Genomic DNA, 17,045 nt, shown 5'->3' with positions numbered 1-17,045 from the left:
GTTACTAAATCTATATTGTCATTGTTTTTTGCAAGATATACCTCATAATGGAAAGGCCAAAGGGATCAATTTATACTGTTTCTTTTTTCCATTTAGAAAAATTATCTGTTTCCTATATAGGGATCACTTGCTGTAATCTTTATAAATAAGGGGAGTGGTGAAAATTGTTTTGGGTCCGTATATCTATGGATTGCCTTGTAACTTAACATTGTCATCATCCTAGTAAGGAATTAATGAATACCTTAACTTTTACAGTATGATAGTTATCTAGCATATAGAAAACTTGAGATAAAAAGTAAGTGGGGAAGGCAGTATGAAATCATGAAAATATAAGGACCCAAAGAAAAGTACAGGCAGTATATGTTTTAAGAGTAAAAGGGAGGGGATGATCATGGAGTTGGGTTAAGCATGGAGGACCTCAGTGAGAAGTAGATTTTTTTTTTTAAAGATTTTATTTATTTGAGAGAGAGAATGAGAGACAGAGAGCACGAGAGGGAAGAGGGTCAGAGGGAGAAGCATACCCCCCACTGAGCAGGGAGCCCAATGCAGGACTCGATCCTGGGCCTCCAGGATCATGACCTGAGCCCAGAGGAGCCACCCAACCAACTGAGCCACCCAGGCACCCCGAGAAGTAGATTTTGAGTGGGGACATGAGTAATGAGGAAGACATAGTTGGAAAAGAGGGAATAACTGTATACTAGTTTTACACAGCCATGGATTAATTTACTCTCGTCTGTGGCTGTTTTTGCTACTGGGGCAGAGTTAAATACATATTTGCGTAGAGACCTTATGGCCCATGGAGCTTAAACTATTTATTATTTAGTCCTTTACAGAAAAGATTTGCTGACTCCTGAGTTCAAGAATTACATCTTTAATTTAGTCACACTGGGAATTCGTTTTAAGATTTGTTTTGTTTTTTTGGGGGAAAGGGAAGCATTTAATGGGACTGTGGTGACAATAATGCTATCAGAAAAGTGCTTTAGGAAGATTAATATGGCAAAATTACTTACAGTGTATTAGAGGATATGGATTCATGTTGAGGTGGGTAGAATGTTCAGGATCAGTAGCTAATAGTACCTGCTCTAGAGAAGTGATAGTAATAATATAAATGAAGGGATAGATGCTTAAGACTTTAAGAAATGAGGGCACCTGGATGGCTCAGATGGTTAAGCGTCTGCCTTCGGCTCAGGTCATGATCCCAGGGTCCTGGGATCAAGTCCCACATCGGGCTCCCTGCTAGGCGGGGAGCCTGCTTCTCCCCCTGCCTCTGCCTCTCTCTCTCTCATGAATAAATAAATAAAACATTTAAAAAAAAAAAGACTTTAAGAAATGAGTTATAGTCTTGGAGACTAAAGATATGGGGACATGTGACAGGGGAGGTTAATGTTACATCAAAGTAGGAATTCTCTCTCAGAAGCTAGGTTTTCAGGGAAGGTAATCACTATGATTTTGACATGTTGAATATGTAACGTGAGACATCTGTCAGATAGTTAGAAATTGTTGACTCTGCGTTTTCTCTGCTTCTCTGGACAGACCCAGCTTTCCAGGGATGGTAGGCACAGTTCTAGAGGAGGCTGCCTGAGACCCCATACAGGATCCCAAGAAAGAGAGAATGTTTCCTCAGTCCAGGTTTCCTTCTTCCTGGTAGTGCCTTTCAAAGTGAGAAGGCAGGGGTTTGGCGTGGTGAAATAATGTGGATATGTAACGCATGGTTTACTCTTGGCAGTGATGTGGCCACTGTCTGTGGAGGAGCACGGGGCAGAACTCTCAGGGGCTCTCTGGAGCATATAGACTCAAGTGAGCCCATCATACAAAGCTCTTCCTTTGCATTTTTCACGTTAGACACACATCTCTTCTAGACTCCTCCTGAGACACCTCCCCACCCCGCCCCCCATGCCAGCTAACTGGATTATGTGTGAACTGCTTCTAGCTGTGGTCTACTTTGTATTTGTTTTCTCATTATGTTGTCATTAACCTAAGTTTCTCATACATTGTCATTATCATAGGTTGACAGGAATGTGGCCTCCAGACCTTTAACTTTCCTTGGTAAGATTTCTTCTGTGTTTGGCTTCCTTCACGCTTGTAATTAAAAGGATACAAACTGGTCTAGAGTTCTCCTGTTTTCTCTCCTTTTTCTGTTACTGCAGTCCAAGTCTAGACCCTGCCCCAGGTGTCTGGTTTGACTGACTGGCAGTTTCTTCTGAATTGACTAAATCATTGATATCTTTCTCTTTTTATTTATAGTGGTCTCTATGTGAGGTGGACTAAAGCTCAGGAGAGATGTTGGGTCTGGACATCTGGAATTATCAGTGTAGAGCCCTACTTTCAAATGCCATTTTTTAGTTTTCAGTTACTCTTTTGTGTGACCTTTCTAATTTTAATTTTTTTTAAAGATTTTATTTATTTATTTGAGAGAGAGAAAGAGCACGCACGAGAGAGTTCAAGAGCATGAGCAGGGGGAGGAGTAGAGGGAGAGGGAGAAGCAGACTCCCCAGTGAGCAGGGAGCCCACTGCGGAACTCGATCCCAGGACCCTGGGATCATGACCAGAACTGAAGGCAGATGCTTAATTGACTGAGCCAAGCAGGTGCCCCTATAATATTAATCTTATAGCAGCCTTGTGAGGTAAACATCTTGCTTACCTCCATTATTGTTTGAATCATGAATCAAAATTAATTGCAAATTTTTATTTAGTGAGTACAAAAGACTGGAAAAAAAGTTTGACTTTTAATGAGTTTTTTTAAAGTAATAGGTGAAAGCTGAGGCTCAGAGAAACAAAATTATTCGCCCAAATTATATAGTAAGTAATGGAGCAAAGACAGATTCCTAGTAGTGATAGTAATATCAGCTGGTTTGTACCAAGTGTTTCCTATGTGCTGGGTGCCATTTTAAGCACTTTATGTGTATTAACTCATTTAGGATACTTTTGCCACCGTACCAGTTTGTCTTTTGGATGATCAGTATTTATTCCAAAGCTCTTGCATCTTATTTATTTTTTTAGGATTTTATTTATTTATTTGAGAGGGAGAGAGAGAGAGAGAGAGAAGGAGCAGGGGTCGGGCAGAGGGAGAAGAGAAGCAGACTCGGGACTCTATCCCCAGACCCTGGGATCATGACCTGAGCCGAAGGCAAACGCTTAACCGACTGAGCCACCCAGGTGCCCCAAGCTCTTGCATTTTAGAAGGCAGAGAACGCTAAGTGAGAAGAGCAGTGAGCTGAGAACTACCTAGAATTCTTGATACTACCCGTAATTCAAGGGCAGGAGAAGAACTGTATGTAACAAGCCACGGCGACAGAAACATAGCAGAAGAGGTAGAACCACAACCAAGACAGCATATTGCTACACAAGCCAATGGGGGAGACAGTTTCTAAAAGAAATTCTATTCCCTTCCATCCTTTTTGGCTGAGCAGATGTGCTCTGTTGTTGAGGCTGGGTCTAGAGTTGTTCTGGTCCCGATTCCCTGCCATCTAGCTCATGGATGCCCTTATTGATCCCTACAGAGAGGGGAGATTACATTTTACATTAACATAGTTAATATGAGAATTTTTAAAGAGAATCTCTTACTGAAAGAAGGAAAGAAAATAGAAACAGCAAATAAAAGAGTTTATAAGTTAGAGGATTATATAAGTATGGCTTACTGAGCCCTTCTGGCTAGCTTTAGTTGCCCACCTGAATGCCATTGGGATACTTACCAACTTTTCTATATTAGGGGAGATTCAGTTCTTCATAGTATTTGCTTTCAAGTTTTACTTCTGTGTATGGGTAAGGACCCCTTCAGGTCACCTCTTTAGCTCAAGACTGTACTTTCCTTCAGCTCTAATGCTATCCTGGCACCCTTGGTTTCTAATTCTATCCTGCACCCCATATATGAGGAAGGCAGTTTGCTGACTGTAAAAATTCTCCTTGTTCATTACATGCAACTGAGTTTTATGCCCTCTTGAATAGGCCTTGCAGTTCAATATTTGTGCTTCCTGAGTATCTCAGTGGCATGGGTATACTGCAGTGAACAAAATAGAAAAATATCAGTGACTTCACGGAAGTTTCATTTGGGTCTTTGGGGGCTTATATTTTGGTTACATTCTAAATAATATTAATTAGCCAGTTGTCAATGGTAAGAATCTACTTAGAATAATATTGGAAACAACAATAACTAAATTATATTACTACTAAAAATTATGTTTACATGGTTTATATTAATAAACAACATGATATGAGTATTATTATAAATAATACAATCAACGAGAAAAAAAGGTTCAGATCCCCAAACTGTGCTAGATTAAAAGACAGGAATGAAGTATAATCCAGTGTGAAATAATGATTTTGTTTGTTTCCTTCTGCTGTTCTGTATATTCATATTTGGGCTGGCAACTAATTGCTTTTCTTTTATTCCCTTACTTTGGCCTGAGGGATATTTCTTGCTCTCCTGATCTTCTAATCGTGTGTCAGCCAGGTTTCTTCAGCTTTATACTCTTGATCTGTAAGAAAGCAGTTAATATCCTATATTATCCTATATACTCCCAAATTAGGGTAAGGATGTTTTCCTTAAAAACTTATCAGAAAGGGCACCTGGGTGGCTCAGTTGGTTAAGCGACTGCCTTCGGCTTGGGTCATGACCCTGGAGTCCCGGGATCGAGTCCCACATCGGGCTCCCTGCTCGGTGGGGAGTCTGCTTCTCCCTCTGACCCTCTTCCCTCTCATGCTCTCTATCTCTCATTCTCTCTCGCTCAAATAAATAAATAAAATCTTTAAAAAGAAAACAACTTAGCAGAAAAAAAGGAGTGGTCTTACACTCAAGTTGTTAACTGTTTCTGTATAAGAGAAGTTTTGATTATTTTGAATAACAAAGAACTTTTTGGAGAAAACACATTAGCTTGGAACAACTATAGATAATGCTGTTGGGATGTTTACAGAAATCACTAAAACAGATTAAAAAAAGGAGAAGAAAACATATCTAACACACGTTTAGTAATTATTACTGGGGAAAGATCCTGGAGTTGTGTCAAAAGTCACTGTAATCTAGCTTTTTAAAGATGACTTCCAAGGTTACATTGTGAGGCTCACCCGCAGTGAATGGATACTGTAGATTAGGGTAGAATTTCCAGTTACAGCATCACAGGTTTAAATATTGCTGTCTCTCAACTTAAGACAGAACTGAAGATATAATATAACTCTATGGTAGCAAAGGTCCTAATACCAAATTGCATATGAAAAGCTTGAATTAAATAATTCTCTGAAATGTAAGTGAAAAAAAGCTAATATTTTTTAATTGCTTTATGTGGTATGTTAAATATATATACAAAATTAACATAAAATATCAACATGCACAAAATTAGTATGAATTATGTGCAAATTTGTACAAATATGGACAGATTAACAGTAAAAGTGCTAATAGAGAAAGTGAGATCGATTAAAAACATTTTTTTTAAGAGAGGTAGAGAGAGAGGAGGGGCAGAGGGAGAGGGAGAGAATCTTAAGCAGACTCCACACCCAGTGTGGAGCCTGAAGTGGGGCTTGATCTCACAACTCTGAGAATGTGATCTGAGCTGAAATCAAGAGTTGGATGCTTAACCAACTGAGCCACCCAGGCGTCCCCAAGTCTATGAAAAATTTTAAGATTTTATTTGAGCAAAAATTGATTTAAATCCTACAGCATCCAATATAGGAGATAGGAAGGAGTTCCAACTTGTATAAAATGGAAGACTTTTTTTTCTTTTAAAGATTTTATATATTTATTTGACAGAGAGACACAGCGAGAGAGGGAACACAAGCAGGGGGAGTGGGAGAGGGAGAAGCAGGCTTCCCACCGAGCAGGGAGCCTGATGTGGGGCTCGATCCCAGGACCCTGGGATCATGACCTGAGCCAAAGGCAGACTTTTAATGACTGAGCCACCCAGGCGCCCCTAAAATGAAAGACTTTTATTGGCAAAAGGGAATGGGAACAAGGAGGTTATAGTAGGCAACAAAATGGGTTGGTTATTGCAAAGTTACCTTCCTATAGGGATGGCTGGTGTGTGTCAGGCATATTACCTAACTAGTACTGATTAGGTGATTCCTTCCTAATTGACTGGATTAACATTACAGTTCTGGGAGAGCCAAAACTGTAATTAAGTTATGTCTCAGTTTGGTAATGTAGAGCTTAGCAATAAGAGACTCCATTTGGTGCCTGTTGTTTGTTTTTTTATTTTTTATTTTTATTTTTTTGTTATTTTGTGTTGTCTTGTTTTTAACATAAGTTACATTTCACCTTGGAGTGATTTCTTTTTTTTTTTTTAACAGTATTTCGGAGTATAAAGCTCTGACTTTCGTATCAGTCTTGGTATATTGCCTACCCCTCCTCTCTGCTTGGATTTATTGGATTTATTTCATGTTATATCTTCTTAGGTTCTATTTATCTCTATGTGAAGCTTAAACTTTCAGATGTACCTTACAATAGAAACAATAGACTAATATATAAAAACTAAATTTTTGTAATCCTGAAATAGGCAGTGAGGTTTTTTGTTTTTAAGATCTAAGAACCAGACTTAAAAAATAAACTGGAAACTGGCTCCTTATTTATTGGAATTTGCTCAGTGAAAGTAAGTTATTTCAAATAAGGAATTATAGTTACAGTTCTTCCACCTGGATTTAGGAATTAATAAAAACTAACAATAAAATGATATGGTGATAAGAATTGGCATCATAGTCAGTCTTGATTTGTGAAAAAGGTCTAATTCTAAAATCTCATACTTAATTTGATAAGTTTGCTTGCCTGTCTGTATTACTTTGTTTGAAGATTTTGAGAAATAACACATATATCAAAGAACAATTTACTACCTACAGCTTGTCGTTTCTGAACTAAAGGGGCAGTGCCAGTGACATGAAAGTGGAGAAATACCTTACTGATTGGAAATTTTGTTCTTAAGAAATGAGTAGTTGTTCATTTCTCTTAAAACTTTGTGATAAAATTTGGACTGGGCATTTGTGTTATCAGGTATGGTAAGACACACAGACATGTGTGTCCGACAGACATGACAATTATTTCCATGGATATAATGGAAATAATTCTCATGAAGGACGCAGTTTACACCCACAGATCCCTAGAAACAGGAGGCATAGTTGGTGTGCAGGGCCACATGGGGAAGGAGGCAGAGGGAGTCAGGGAGAACATGGCCCAGCTTTTAACATGTTTTTTGCAGGAAGGAATGGGCAAGCAGTGTAGGTCCCTGAGTATGTTTAGGATTGAATAGTTTGAATAATTTCATGGGTTCTGGTCTGTAGTGGTAGGTCCTAGTTGTCCAGTACAAGGCCCTGGAGTGATTTAGGGCAGGGGGAATATTGGTTTAAGAGTGTGAGAGATTTATGTAGGAAATGGGTTGTGGCTATAGATTGGTTTGTATATCAAAAGTGTACTCCCATGGGAGTCCATTGCTATCTCCAGGAAGTAGCTAGTGGGATGGGGGAGGGGTGCTTTGCTTCCTCAAGATCAAAGTTTCAAATGCCAGAGCATCAGTTATAGCAAATAAGAAGATATAGTCAATATAAACTTTGTGTTAATGTTCAAAATATTTTATAATTTAAATTTCATCTTTGTTTATTAAAAAAATTGGTTGTAGTTAGTTGGCAAGTATACTTTTACTTAGAAAATATTCCTTTAAATTTTAATGAAAAATAAATCTAGTTTTTGATTAGTTCACTCTGTCAGTGATATTTCTAGAAAAACTATTAATATTTTACAGAAGAGGTATAACCAGAATATTGGTTTGGATTTTTTAATGGTTCTCTACTCTGAATATTTTGGTATTATGTATCCTTTAAGAATAATGGCAGTGTTATTAGATTACATTTGAGACACAAAACAAAATAATTTCAGGATGGCACTGCCGTCAATCTGAATAAAGAAGTAAACGGAGGCAAGCTTGAATTATCAGAAATTGAGTTTATTTGGGGATAGCAGAGCAATTGCAATTTGGGAAATGCATCCTGTAGCAAGCTGTGGGTGGATCCACTGAGAGTTTGGATCAGGCTGTATCTATGGCCAAGGAGTGCGGAGGGGGAGGGCCAGCCAGAGTTCAAGCAGGTAAGTTCATTGGCTTGTGGATGGAGAGAGAGTTGTGGCAGCTATTCATTGGTCAGGAGATAAGTCTTGGTCTTCTGTAAATCAGACATTTATAGGAATCAATCTTAGTTACTAAGTTCTGTTTTTCTGCGGGTGCCTGTGTGAGTTTCTCCATTTCATATCCCCTGGTTCCAGTTAGATTGAAAAATCCTTTCACTTAATCTAGTTATGGACTCATATGCTGTTTTTGAACATACGGTTTTTAGAGATGGTGCCCATGAGAGACTAGAGAATATATAACAAATCTGTTTTTGAGTTTTACTTTTTGAAATAGAAGGTTTTAGGATGTCAGTCCAAGATAGTATTAGTTAAAGCCTAATGTGAAAGGCTAGACATTTGGAATTGGGACATTTGTGAGGTGGAGACACATTTCTTCATGGTCCCTGGTAGTTGCAGTTGTATAGCCTTTATAATAGCAGTAACTTTATCAAGCATCCTCATTCTTGTATTTGAGGTTTTGTGTTTTTTTCTCCTTTAACATTAGCCTAGTTGCATGCAGATTGGATATATGGAAAAGTAAGGAAAGTAAGATGGAGGAGGGACATTTCACATGCTGTTGCTTTAGCCCTTAAACCTTTTGTTGTTCTGTTTGTAATAGGGCAACATAGCTTCTAAGTTTTGGGAAGTAGTATGTTTTGCTTTTTCTATCCCGCGGGGTCATCCATTGACTTGGACTTGGCACTGGAGAGGATACAGGCTCCGGATCTAACAGAAAAGTCATGATAAATAGCCCAGCCCTCCAGTTAGCCCTTGGAACTACCAGAAAAATGTGACCTTTAACTGTGTGATCTCCATAGGATCATGGAGAGTTGCATATAATAGAAAATTGAATTAAATACTTGAACTAAAGGTGTATTTCTCTCCATTGTAAAAGAAGATGGGGGTGGTAGATCTATGGTGGGTTTGGGCATTCTCTGTTTCACCTCCCTAACTAATAGGATGCCTACAGTTTGGGATGGCTGCTTTGGCTCTGGCCCCCTTCCATATTCCCGGCAGAAGAAGAAGTTGGGGAGGGCAAAATGGTAAATGCTCCTGTTTCTTCCCCATATAAGGAGCTTTTTGAATGGCATGCCTAATAACTTCCATCTTGCATCTCATAGGGAATCAGTGATTCATTGATTGGTTAATGTTTATATGAGGCCAGCAGAGGTTGTCCTTTGCTTTTCTAATCAACTCTGGAAAAATAGCAGCTCTTTTGGGAGAGGGTTTTGAAAAGTTGGCAGTTTTAGTAAGAAAATGTGACATTAATACTAAAAGTAATGATGATTATGGAAAACAATAATAATTAACCTTGAGCTTTTATTATATACTGGTTGCCACTCTTGAGTGCTTTATACATTTATATGATAAGGACCAGTATTACATTATGCTATTCATTTTGTGCTATTTTTCACCTCACTTTTCTCATCTACAAAACTTAGTTTTTGCATTTAGTATTTTTATTGAGATTATGTTGAAAGGTATTGCATACATCCAAGGTTCTATTAGTGATGTAAAAATTTATGCCATCATATTTAAAACTAGATGTTAATGTCTTTGAATTTTTTATATCACATTTCCCAAGTAATATCAATTACCCATTAAAATTAATTTAATCACATGAATGATAATGTAATTAATCATCAGTAAAATGACTTGAGATGGCAGTGTCATTTAGCAATGAGATAAGGACTGGCAAAGCAGGATTTATATCTTCCTACGGCAGTTTTTCAGCATTGTATTTGCTTTTGCCTTTTCTGTTTAAATAACACAAGAATTAAACCCTTTTACAGGGAACCCATGCATTTCCTTTCACATATGTCATTCCCTCATCAGAGAAAATGCTGCATAATCCTGAGAGGACAGCCCCACCTCTGATGTCACTGAGGATGGTACAATCCTCTCCGAGCCTTTGCTGGGGTTTCTGCCGCCGCACTGGGGAAATGGTTACATTAAAGCTAACTCCCGTCATCTCAATTATCTCCTTGGAAGTAGTTTTCACAAATATAGAAAAGCCCTACGGTGGTTGTTTTCGGTAAGCTACCAAGGTAGAGAGAGACAGGCAGAAAGAGGGCGAGCAAGCGAGCGAGCGAGCTAGCAAACAGGCGGCTTAGCCTTTGTGAGAGAGGGACTGAGGCGGCAGCTCCTCTCAGCTAGGGTTTCCAGTGCTCAAAGTGCTTCCATTGACATCACCGTGTGCAGTGCAGGGCAAAAGGGGCTGCCAGGAAATTTGAAACTCATTTGCTTCCAGTTGACTAGAACAGCAGATTTTGAATTAGCTGTTTTTTTTTCTGGCTAACTTTTCTCAAGCATTAAGCTGATGAACTGGGCATTTTCTATGATCAATGGGTAACTGCTGGAGCTACAGTAATCTCTGTGAGTAACCTCTATTTGTAGGTCTATGCAGGCAAATATATTTTTATATATCTATCTCTTGTAAAATGCTGCTGTGAAATGATCCATCTGTATTATTGACTGCTTTTGCTTACTAGTCTTGTCTTTTGACTGTCCCAGTAGGAGACCCCTGGGGCTAGACCAGGTTGTGCTGAATCCTGACATAGGAAAGAGCATACCGCATTATTTAGGGATGCCCATGCCAATATTTTTTTAATTCCCCAGTCATCAGAAAGATGCCACCTACCCTCTGAGTGCTTTTGCCCAGTACCTTACCTGGCTTTAACCTGGAATGTTTATTTTAGCATCTGACATTGGATTTTCCAAAATTTTTATTCTTAAATAGAAAGCAATATTCTTACCTGTGCTTTTATTTCCTTTCATTGGTTTTTTTTGTTTTGTCCAACCGGCTTTCCTGAGAATACAGTTCTCTCAACCTATTTCTCTACTCTCTGTTTGTGATGTATTATATAGAAAGAAGGAGGAAAACAGGCTACCCCGGTAGTTTTAGAAAGACATAATATTGTGGCACTGGACGGGAATAGGGGAGGAGTTTCTCTTAAAGAGCTCAAACCCCTTTCCATCTGCATGCCTAAAGTATGGCTCTGAGCAGCCTAGAAGAGAACCAAGGTTGGCCACAGGGTAGCACCAGGAATGTTCTGTGAACACTGTAGTTAAGGCTGAGATAGTATCCATTGGAGATTTATAATTTAACTCCTCAGTTTATAAACGGGCGTGTGTTTTTTATGTCTATTGAAAGTGTCACTTTTAGAGCAATACAAGATTTATTTTTCTCTCACCAGGGTACTTGACTTTCTATAAAATTTGCATCTCTGATATACTTGGAATTATTGCTCATGTTAGTTTGCAGCTGAATCCTTAGCAAAACTGTGGGTCTCTTTTTGAGCATGAAAATCACCGAATGCAAATACGAATCAGCTGAGGCTTATTACAGACTGGAGGCTGAGCGAGGTTGTTTACCATTGCACCTAACATCTGTCTTGACACAGCAGTGTAGAGAAGTCCACAGCTGTAGTTGATCATCACTGCGAGGAACTCCAGCTGCTTGGCATTCATGATAAAAAAAAGAAGACTTGTGTTTTTTTGTTGTTGTTTTGTTTTCTAAAATTTTATTTATTTATTTGACAGAGAGAGAGAGCAGGAGAGCACAGGCAGGGGGAGTGGCAGAGGGAGAGGGAGAAGCCGGAGCCCGATGTGGGGCTCCATCCCAGGACCCTGGGATCATGACCTGAGCTGAAGGCAGTTGCTTAACCGACTGAGCCACCCAGGCGCCCCAAGACTTGTATTTTGAAACATCAACTTCAGTTTCTTAAATACTAAAATCTCTCATAAAATATTTTATATAAGAATTTATATTAATACTACCAGATTCATATTAACTTTAGCAGAAGAGAGACTGCTGTAAACAAAATTGTGGAATTATTTAAAAGTTTAAACTTTTCTTGCTTTTCAAAATAAAATAACAAAAAGTAAGGGTCAGAGAATTGTTAAAATTGGGTTTTTCAGAGAATAGAATGGTGGTTATGAGGTGCTGGGGGGTGGAGGAAATGGGGAGATGTTGATCCAAGGGTACAAGCTTTCAGTTATGAGTGAGTTCTGGGGATCTAATGTACAGCATGGTGACTGTAGTTAGTAATATTGTATTATACACTTTGAAGCTGCTAAGGAGGGTAGATCTTAAATGTTTTCACCACAAAAAAAGAGATGATAATTATGTGACATGATGGAGATGTTAGCTTAAACTATGGTGTTGATCATTTTGCAGTCTATAAGTATCGAATTAACACATACACCTTAAACTTACACAATATTGTATGTCAATTATAGTTCAATAAAGCTGAAAAAAAGTAAAAAATAAAATTGGGTTTTTAAAAGTGTGAATTCCTAAATAGGAAGGAGTAGAAAATGGATAGAATGGATGAAATCAGAGGAGCAGCTTTAGTCAGAATAAGGCTGAAAGGAGAAGCACAAGGTGTGGATATAAAAAGAAAAGTTACGAGAAGTGGAGGACAGTGGAGGAACTTACTGTTTGACAAAAGGAAACCAGTTTTAAAAAACAATGATTTTAAAGCTAGGCTTCAATTTGACTCTTACAGCTTAGTGTTTCTTCTCCACGACGAGAATAGTGTTCTGCACACGTGCAGAGACTTTGGTTTAAAATTAGTGGGCTGTTCCTTATCTCACTCGTTTACCTTCCCTATGCTGGATGCAGGGCCGCTCCTTAGCTTGCGGAGCTTCCTCTGAAATTGACCAAGATGGTAAGCTAGCGTCATGTCCCCGGGGATTAGAACTGAATGGGGAGAAATGGGCTCTGAGTCATTAGTATGTGATATATCACTTCTGGTAAGCACAGCTGTAACTATTAATCACTCAGGAAGAGTGTTCAATTCATGCAACATTCTCTAGTTGTGTGCACATGCTAATAGCTTGTGTCGTAGTCGGCAGGCCTTTTCCTGGTTTTTGCAGCATATAAATAAATACCTGAAATATGTGTGTTTTTAGACTTATTAGTAACCAGACAGTAGCCAGCATTCTCTGTGAGTTTTATTAGGGTGAAGGGTGTGTACCAAAATACAGTGTACTTAGATTACTCATTTAGTAAATTCTCATTACTCATACTCATTTTCTGTTATTTTTATCATACTAAATATATTTTCCATTGCCTAGTAAAAACAGACCAGATTATTTTTTTAAAGGCAACTTTTTCTGTTGCATTGCAAATCTGAACAACGTGTACATGCATCACTATTACTGGAGGGGTTTATTATTAGACTTAAAAACATTGATCACTGTTATTCACAGTTAAGGATTATAGTTACTTATAGATGAAATGTATTTGAGATTTTTTAGCTCTGCAAGGCTTTTTATACATTTTGTAAACTGGACCTTTGTTTTCCAATTTTTTTTTATTGATTTAGGAAATTTCACACTAAAGGGGACAAAGTGATCGCCCTCCTATCTGTGGGACTGAATTCCTATTTGACAAGTCAGGGGGACTTTAAGCTTATTTCTGTAAAATTTCCAGTGTTAAAATAATTTAGGAATTTATAGTTCTTTTATCACACTTATGATGTAAGTCTTAAGGTGTTTGCTAAATGATATTCATTAAGGAACAGAGAGTACCAGTGACATTGCATTTTATTTTTATTTTTTAATTTAATTTAATTTTTATTTTTTGCATTTTTAAGGAAGATTTTATTTATTTATTTGTTTGTTTATTTATTTATTTATTTGAGAGAGAGAGAGAGAAAACAAGCAGGGGGAGGGGCAGAGGGAGAAGGAGAAGCAGACTCCCTGCTGAGCAGGGAGCCCAATGCCAGGCTCAACCCTAGGACCCCCACAGGATCATGGCCTGAGCCAAAGGCAGATGCTTTACCGACTGAGCCGTCTAGGCACCCAATGTTATTGCATTTATGAACAAAGTACACGGAAAGGAGAGAAAATAGATTTTTAGTGGCTAAGTTAGCTGCGATTTATAAAGAAATGAAAATCTGTTGATTTGAACTCATAAAAAATAGATTACAGACCCCCTAGTGCACTCTTGAAAGTACCTCATCAGAGTGAATTTGTCCATGCATTTTTATTTTACAAGTAATATATCCAGTGACATGTACATTAAAAGTCTGGGAAAATCCTGTTTTTAAAAATTGAAAAAGCTTATCTTTCCCTCAGCCCTTTCCCTTTAAGCTCTAATGTTATTTCGTTAAGGCTGTGTACAGATGTTTACAATGCTCAAGTTTACATTTGCGTTACTTTAGGATTTTATGTTTTTTTTTCCATAGGTAGAGTTGAGTCATTGACCATTCACTGTGAGAGAAATTTACTATGAGATGTAAAGTAAAGAAGAGATTATATCACAGTAGAGGAGATTCTCTTCCTCTCTTAAGAAAGATTCTAGGATGACTGGAGGGCAAACCCAGATGAGAATGAGCAAGCCCTTCTCTTGTAGGAATGAGACTGTAAGTTTCTTTAGTTGTTGTCTACTTGATTAAACAGTTGGACCTTTCAGTTAGGAGGTAGGAACTCTTGGGATTATATTATATTATATTTTTTATTTTTTTTTAAAGATTTTATTTATTTATTTGACAGAGAGAGAGAGACAGCAAGAGAGGGAACACAGCAGGGGGAATGGGAGAGGGAGAAGCAGGCTTCCTGCCGAGCAGGGAGCCCGACTCGGGGCTCGATCCCAGGACCCTGGGATCATGACCTGAGCCAAAGGCAGACGCTTAATGACTGAGCCACCCAGGCGCCCCTTGGGATTATATTTTAGAATAAAAAAGTAGCCGTTGAAATGTAGTCAGAACAACTTTAGATATTGTAGTAGATACTATTGTAGTTCTGTGGAGAAGTGCTTCTCTTACTTTAATGTGTATATAAATAACCTGGGTTTCTTTTTAGAAATACAGATTCTGATTAGGAAGGTCTAGGGTGGCACCAGAGTCTTCGTTTTTTTGCAAACTCCTGGGTGGTATTTGTGTTACTGTCCCAAGGCCACACTCTGAGTAGGAAGATTCTAGGACGGTACTTCCAAATAGAAATTTCTGTGATCACAGAAAAATGTTCTATATCTGTGTGGTGCAATATGGTAGCCACTAACTACATATGGTATTGAGCACTGGATTTTCAATTTTATTTTATTTTAATTAATTTAAATTTAAGTAGCCATATGTGGCTGTGCGTAACATATTGGACAGCATAGCACTTAGAGTAAGACAGTCAGTTGAGAAATTTATTCTTAATGGTAAGCCCCTGTGGGGTCATGTTGAAATCTGGAACGGTGGGCAAGATTGTGTCCTCTTATTTTTACCACTGCCTGAACTTTGTCTGCAATAAACAAGTGCATACAAACGGAGTTACTGGATTGCAAGCTCTCTGATGGCGAGAGCCACGTTGGCCTTGTTTGTTGCTTTGTTTTCCAGTGTTCAGCACATACTTGGCTCACAATAAATGTTGGCTGAGCAGTTGGAAGAATTAGCTAGCTGTAACGTTAGGAAGGACCCCCATGTTTGCAGCAGTCTATTCAAGCCTGTACTTGGGACTAGGGGACAGAAGGCTGATGGCACTGATATGGAGTATTTTGCTTGTGTTTTGGTAGGTTTCTTCTTGTTTGTGTTTTGAGGTTCTATTAAATGGTATCCTGATGGTTATAGGACGTTCTTCATTTATTCATTTATCCAACAAATATATCCATTTTGCTAGGTACTATTGTTCTGGGTTCTGGGGATATAAAGGTAAAGAAAGCCAAGTTCCAGCCTTTTGCAGTTTATATTCTCAAGGCAACAGAACAAAAACAGTACAAAAAAAAACAAAAATCCTCTTTCTAAACATTACTGGATCCAGTTTCTAGGGAATATGTATGTGTAGAATTCATAATTATGGTTCTTCTGGGGCTCTAGGCATAGACATGACAGTCATATTCTCTTGGGAAACTGACATCCTGTTGATCAGAATCCCTCATGATAAACCTTTTTACTTGCTTCACATTTCAGCTTCCTGTGTCCTACTCTGCAGTAGACTTGCCGAATAGTTCTTACTTTTTTCCTTTGACCATTTTCTTTTAAGGAGTTTGCTAGCCAGAATGGAAGAAAATCCATTTCATTTACTGGTCCTCAGGATCATTCTTAGAAGGCCACGGTCTTTCTGAAGCCCATCTTATTTAAGCCCAGGCTCATTTCCTTATGATTTGAAGAAAAACAGGTTTTTAAAGTTGAGGTATAACTGACATGTAACATTATATTAGTTTCAAGTGCATAACGATTTGATATTTGTATATATTGCAAAATATTCGCCACAGAACGTATAGTTAACATCCATCACCATATATAGTTGTAATTTTTTTTCTTGTGATGAGGCCTTTTAAGATCTACTCTCTTAGCAACGTTGAAATATATGATACGGTATCGTTAATTATCGTCACTATACAGCACATTACATCTCCGTGACTTATTTATTTTGCAACTGGAAGTTTGTGCCTTTTGACCCCCTTCACCCATTTCACCTAACTCCCATGCCCTGCCTCTGGTAACCACCAATCTGTTCTCTGTGAACTTGGATGTTGTTGTGGCTGTTTTTAGATTTCCGTATGTAAATAAGATCATACAGTACTTGTCTTTCTCTGTCTGACTTATTTCACTTAGCATAATGCCCTCAAGGTCTATCCATGTTATTGCAGATGGCAGGATTTCCTTCTTTTTTTTATGACTGAATAATATTTCAGTGTGTGTGTATGTGTGTGTGTCTGTGTGCGTGTGCGTGAGATTTTTTTCATTCATTCATCTGTTGACGTACACATGGGCTGTTTGCATATCTTGGATATTGTAATAATGCTGCAGTGAACATGGGGGTGCCTCTCTTTTCGAATTAGTGTGTTTTCATTTTCTTTGGATAAATACCCAAAAGTGGAATTGCCGGGCCATACGATAGTAAATAATATGTTTAAGTTTTTGAGGTTCCACCATACTGTTTTCCACAGTGGCCGCACCGATTTGCATTCCTACTAACAGGGCACAAGGGTTCCCTTTCTTCCACCTCCTCTCTAACACTTGTTTTTCTTGTG

The 17,045-nt window shown here is 38.3% G+C and overlaps 1 protein-coding gene across 4 annotated transcripts in view; it reads left to right on the top strand.

Moving 5' to 3' along the window:
- Positions 1-17,045, top strand: part of PSD3 (pleckstrin and Sec7 domain containing 3) — a 706,647-nt gene that overhangs the window by 286,554 nt on the left and 403,048 nt on the right. Inside the window, exon 1 of one of the 4 annotated variants that reach the window (XM_027597425.2) lies at positions 10,130-10,450. The exons of the other annotated variants lie outside the window; for them this stretch is intronic. Coding sequence (XP_027453226.1) covers positions 10,420-10,450 — 31 coding nt within the window. The 5' untranslated portion in view covers positions 10,130-10,419. Of the gene's footprint in view, positions 1-10,129; positions 10,451-17,045 lie in introns of those variants that run through there. 4 annotated transcript variants of the gene reach the window in all.

Source organism: Zalophus californianus, chromosome 2 (assembly GCF_009762305.2).
Source record: "Zalophus californianus isolate mZalCal1 chromosome 2, mZalCal1.pri.v2, whole genome shotgun sequence".
Taxonomy (NCBI): Eukaryota; Metazoa; Chordata; class Mammalia; order Carnivora; family Otariidae; genus Zalophus; species Zalophus californianus.
Note: the sequence above shows the minus strand (reverse complement) of the source record. Positions and strands in the feature narration are given on the sequence as shown.